This window comes from Charadrius vociferus, unplaced genomic scaffold (assembly GCF_000708025.1).
Source record: "Charadrius vociferus isolate BGI_N301 unplaced genomic scaffold, ASM70802v2 scaffold225, whole genome shotgun sequence".
NCBI lineage: Eukaryota > Metazoa > Chordata > Aves > Charadriiformes > Charadriidae > Charadrius > Charadrius vociferus.
In genome coordinates, this window is record NW_009648638.1 from 726413 (window position 1) to 731846 (window position 5434).

Below are 5434 nucleotides of genomic sequence, written 5' to 3' on the forward strand. Positions count from 1 at the left end.
CTCACTGTGGGGTGGGAGTGTGTCCCAGATGACTGTCCCTCTCACTAGTCGCAGTCCCCTTATCTGCATGCTCGGAACGTGCAACTGAACTATGCTGAATCAGCATTTCTCAGAAGTACATCACCTGCTACGGCTGCGACACGCTCGGGGTTAGCCTGGGGCTTCCTGCCCTGTTTTATCACAGCTGCTGTGGCCTTTGCTTTCCTTAGTCTGAAACTAATAATGCAGATGGTCTCCAAGTCTCTTGACTCCCAGTTATATCTCCTGACATCAGGCAAGCTGCAGACTGGGCTGCAGCGATCATGAGAAGATAGAGTTCAGGATTAAGTGTAGAATAGACAAAGTGACAAGTAGAGTTGAAACCCTAAACTTCAGGAGGGCTAAATTTGATCGTTTCAAAGAATTGCTTGGGCAAATCCCATGGGAAAGGGCTCTAGAGGGTAAGGGGGCTCTAGAGAGCTGGCTGCTATTTAAGCGTCACCTCCTCCAAGCTCAGATCAGTGCATCCCAAAGAGAAAGAAATCAGGCAAGGGGAGAAGGAGACCTGCATGGCTGAGCAGGGACCTTCTGAAAAGGCTCAGGTGGAAGAAGGGAGTTTACAATAGGTGGAAGAAGGGGCTGACTGCTTGGGAGGAATACAAGAATGCTGTCAGGGTATGCAGGGAGGAAACAAGGAAAGCCAAGGCAGCCTTGGAATTGAACCTGGCGAGGGATGTCAAGGCCAACAGGAAGGGTTTCTTTAAGTATATAGGAGACAAAAGGAAAACTAGGGAAAATGTGGGCCCGTTGTTGAATGAGACAGGTGCTGTGGTGACTGATGATGCAGAGAAGGCGGAGTTGCTAAATGCCTTCTTTGCTTTTGTCTTCACTGTTTGGGCCAGTCCTTGTGAGACCCAGACTTTGTGGGTAACAGAGAAAGTCTGGGCAAAGCAAGACTACCCCTTGGTTGACAAGGAGCACGTTAAAGATCAGTTAGATAAATTGGATATACATAAATCCATGGGGCCTGATGGGATGCACCCTCGTGTGCTGAGGGAGCTGGGGGAAGTCATTGCTGGGCCTCTCTCCATTATCTTTGAAAGGTCCTGGAGGACAGGTGAGGTGCCTGAGGACTGGAGGATAGCCAATGTCACTCCAGTCTTCAAAAAGGGCAGGAAGGATGACCCGGGAAACTACAGGCCGGTCAGCCTCACCTCCATCCCTGGGAAGATGATGGAGCAGCTTGTTCTGGGAGTCATCTCAAAGCACCTGGATGAAAAGAAGATTATCAGAAGTAGTCAACATGGATTCACCAAGGGGAAGTCATGTCTGACTAATCTGATAGCCTTCTATGACAAAGTAACTAGATGGGTGGATGAGGGGAGGGCAGTGGATGTTGTCTACCTTGACTTTGGCAAGGCTTTCGACACTGTCTCCCACATCATCCTCACAGGAAAGCTTAGGAAGTGTGGCTTAGATGAATGGACAGTGAGGTGGATTGAGAACTGGCTTACAGATAGAGCTCAGAGGGTTGTGGTTAGTGGCGCAGAGTCTAGTTGGAGGTTAGTAACAAGTGGTGTCCCTCAGGGGTCAGTACTGGGCCCAGTTTTGTTCAACATATTCATCAATGATCTGGATGAAGGGATAGAGTGTACCATCAGCAAGTTTGCTGATGACACAAAACTGGGAGGAGTGGCTGACACGCCAGAAGGCTGTGCTGCCTTACAGCGTGACCTCGCCAGGCTGGAGAGTTGGGCAGAAAGAAACCTTATGAAGTTCAACAAGGGTAAGTGTAGGGTACTGCACCTGGGGAGGAATAACCCCATGCACCAGTACAGGTTGGGGGCTGACCTCCTGGAGAGCAGCTCTGTGGAGAGGGACCTGGGAGTCCTGGTGGACAACAGGATGACCATGAGCCAGCAATGTGCCCTGGCGGCCAAGAAGGCGAATGGCATCCTGGGGTGCATCAAGAAGAGTGTGGCCAGCAGGTCGAGGGAGGTCATCCTCCCCCTCTACTCTGCCCTGGTGAGACCGCATCTGGAGTACTGTGTCCAGTTCTGGGCTCCCCAGTTCAAGAAAGACAGGGAACTGCTGGAGAGGGTCCAGCAAAGGGCAACAAAGATGATTAGGGGACTGGAGCACCTTTCTTATGAGGAAAGGCTGAGGGACTTGGGTCTCTTTAGTCTAGAGAAAAGAAGATTGAGGGGGGATCTTATTAATACATACAAATACTTAATGGGAGGATGCCAGGGGGATGGGAGTAGTCTTTTTTCAGTGGCACCCAGTGATAGGACGAGGGGTAATGGGCATAAACTTGAACATAGGAAGTTCCATCTTAACATGAGAAGGAACTTCTTTACTTTGAGGGTAGTGGAGCACTGGAACAGGCTGCCCAGAGAGGTGGTGGAGTCTCCCACTCTGGAGACATTCAAAACCCGCCTGGACGCTGTCCTGTGCAACGTGCTGTAGGTGACCCTGCTCTGGCAGGGGGGTTGGACTAGATGATCTCCAGAGGTCCCTTCCAACCCTAATCATTCTGTGAATTCTGTGAATTCTGTGAAGCTTAGCTGTCCATAAACACACCTGGCCTGGGTTAGAGAACACTGCAGTAAAAGCCCCGGACAACCTCGCAGTTGTCAAAGCAGTTGGTTTAAGCAAGAAACACCAGGAAAAACACAGCACTTCCACATCACTCCAGTGTAGCAAGTTCTAGAGACTGAGTTTGAAAATCATCAGGAAGCTCTCTGGTGATTTACAGAGATAAAGAGGCTTTTTTTATGAAGCTTTTAAGAAAAACTGGACAATTGCTTGGAGTAATTCAGTTACTTTCACTCTAAGCAAACAAGCAGATGCAAAACAAAGAACAACTGCAAGATACAGGATTTTAAGGCTGGGGGACTCACCAATTTCAGTGTTTCAGTGGACTCACCAATTGAGCAGTGTTCAAATCACGCAGCCTTAAATGGGAGTGAAGCATTTGAAGGATGGATGTACTTTAAATAAGCCACATCCCTTGTGCAGGACTGTAAAAGGTTTTTACAAAGGAAGTTAATCTTCAGATCAACTTGGCGAGAGCGGGAAGGTAAGGCACAAGTGAAAATGCCCTCCTCAACCAATTTCAACCCTAACCCTAAAGATACGTTAGAGACTATCACCAGAAAAATGAAGGCTCCTTCCAGACACCCCGAGGAGGCCACAAGAGCCTGCGAACATGCGTCTGGTTTGGTTTAGTGGCGCCAACCATTGGACAGGCCCTTTCCCATCCCAGATAAGGAACAATCAAACACAAAGCACTTACATCTGTAAAGGTGGCTCCAGACTGGAAGGAAGGCCATGTACAGTGCAATGTCTCCGACAGTGGGATAGGACTTGAAGATAGAAATGACTGCGATCTGGACAAACATGAAGAACACAGGGTGTTCCCTAGAAGGGATAAGACACACAGGATAAGAGGACGCAGCAGGGTCTCTGGAAGCTGGCAATAAACATCAGTGAGGGCACAAATGTACTGTGGGGTAGGCTCAGAGGGGCTCTCGTAGCCCTGTTCTCTCCAAACAAGCCCCTGAGTGCTGGGTGGGGTGGACCGAGCTGCTCTGCCCTCACACAGAGACTTAGTGCCTCAACTCAACATACATTTACACAGTTATTCACGTGGGCTGCTCGTCCCCAGCTCTGTCCTCTTCACCGAAAAGGAACCAGCACCTCCTCTCTGAAGGTTATTTGGAGAGGCCCATAGTTATCCCTCTGGTACCTCATGATGTGTGTATCCTTTCAAGTCAACAGGATAAGCTCACTGAGAATCCAGGCGTGTTAATGGACCTTTTTTTTATCAGAAAGAAGGGCAATGTTGACAGCGCAGCCCGCTAGGAATGTCCCCACATTTTCACTTTTTTTTCTGACAATAAAGTTCCAGCCAAGAGTTCTTGCTTTCTGATTACACTGGCTTATGCTGGCAGGGAGCAGGCACCTCTATAGCCTAAATTTCTGCTCGCTCTGCTATGCAACAGATGTGTTACAGGCATCAACAGAGCCCAACTCACTCTATTTAAGAGGAATAAAGATTGAAACTTTAGGAAATGAGGAGGATAGGCTCTGTTAAAAAAAAACAGGCTTGTAAATTCAGACATTTGACGCCAGCCTTATCAGCTTCCACCAGACAACTGGGAGTAAAAAAACTATCAGAGAAACATACTTACTTTAGCTTTATTGCCAAGGGAATGGTGTAGAAGAACACATTGATTTGAAACACGCATACGAAGAAAAGACTAAAATGTTCAAACATCTCTGCAAAGAAGTACCAGAAAAGGCCAATATTGGGTGTCAGATCTGGAACGGATAGGCTGAAATTCAAGAAGAAAAGCCAAGGTAACATTTTAAAATGGTTGTTTTTCACTGCCCTGCTTCTGTTCCATTAATCAATCCTTGTGTGCTACTGGATGGAGGACCTATATTTTAAATCTGTGGAAGAGAAACCAAAGGGGTGAAAACCTGGAGAGAAAAGGGACTAATCCTTCCCTATGCCCCAGCAGGATTTAAACTGTTGCCAAGCAGACACTTCTCCAGAGACGAAAGTTTCACAGCCATGGAGCTCAACAATCAAATCCATTTCCAGTCAGCCCAGTGGAAAACATCTCCTGTCTTCTCTAATTCTTGCTGCTATTTAATGAAAAGAAATTGGCTAATGCCTGCCCTCCTCCACACACTCCTCCTTTTCTTGCACTGCCCATAAAACCACGGATCACACGCTGCTTAGGACAGGGAGTGGGGCACCTGTGTGTGACGCACAAGAAACGACATAGGGCGAGCTAGACAGAAAAACCAGAAAGAATCTTTATACTTACATAAACCCATAAACAGATGGGATGAAATCCCAGGAGTTGAGGAGGAAGAAGGAGAGGCAGATGATCACCACCAGGCTGCACAGGTACAGGGCTGCATACTGCATGGTGTAGAGCCAGAAGCTTTTACTTTTCAGCTTTATTGGTATGAACTGACGCTGAAAATGAAATACAAGCAGGTGGATACCCCTCATCAGGTGGAAAGCCACAAGAAAGCCTGAGTGTTCACAACATCATTTTAAATCGATGAAAGAAAGCATCAAACACCGGCACTATGGCACCGGAAGGAGCTCTCAAGCACAATTTGCTTGGTGTTCTTCACTCTGGCCAATGAAGTCATACACATTGCACATATTCCCAGAACTGTGCTTGAAAACACAGCTGCTAAGCCGATCATTTCTGCTTGCGGCGAGTCAGGTCTTGTGCACTCGGTGTGAGATTTACACACACCTCTTCACAGCTACACTTGTACCTTAGATGTTTGCAATACCGTCCTGCTGCCTGCCTTCTGCTGCACGAACCCACATCCACTGGGTGACCGACAGCCCTGCTCCACGACCCACCACCCTCTGACGCCAGGTCTCCACCACACAGACTGGCACTCGTGCCCTGCTGAA

The 5434-nt window shown here is 48.0% G+C and overlaps 1 protein-coding gene across 1 annotated transcript in view; it reads right to left on the minus strand.

Moving 5' to 3' along the window:
- PIGU (phosphatidylinositol glycan anchor biosynthesis, class U) overlaps positions 1 to 5434 on the minus strand; it is a 23199-nt gene that overhangs the window by 5200 nt on the left and 12565 nt on the right. The window contains exons 8-10 of the mRNA XM_009886328.1: positions 4821 to 4975; positions 4176 to 4319; positions 3278 to 3402 (exon numbers count right to left, since the gene is read on the minus strand). Of these exons, the coding sequence (XP_009884630.1) occupies positions 3278 to 3402; positions 4176 to 4319; positions 4821 to 4975 (424 nt within the window). The remainder of the gene's footprint in view (positions 1 to 3277; positions 3403 to 4175; positions 4320 to 4820; positions 4976 to 5434) is intronic.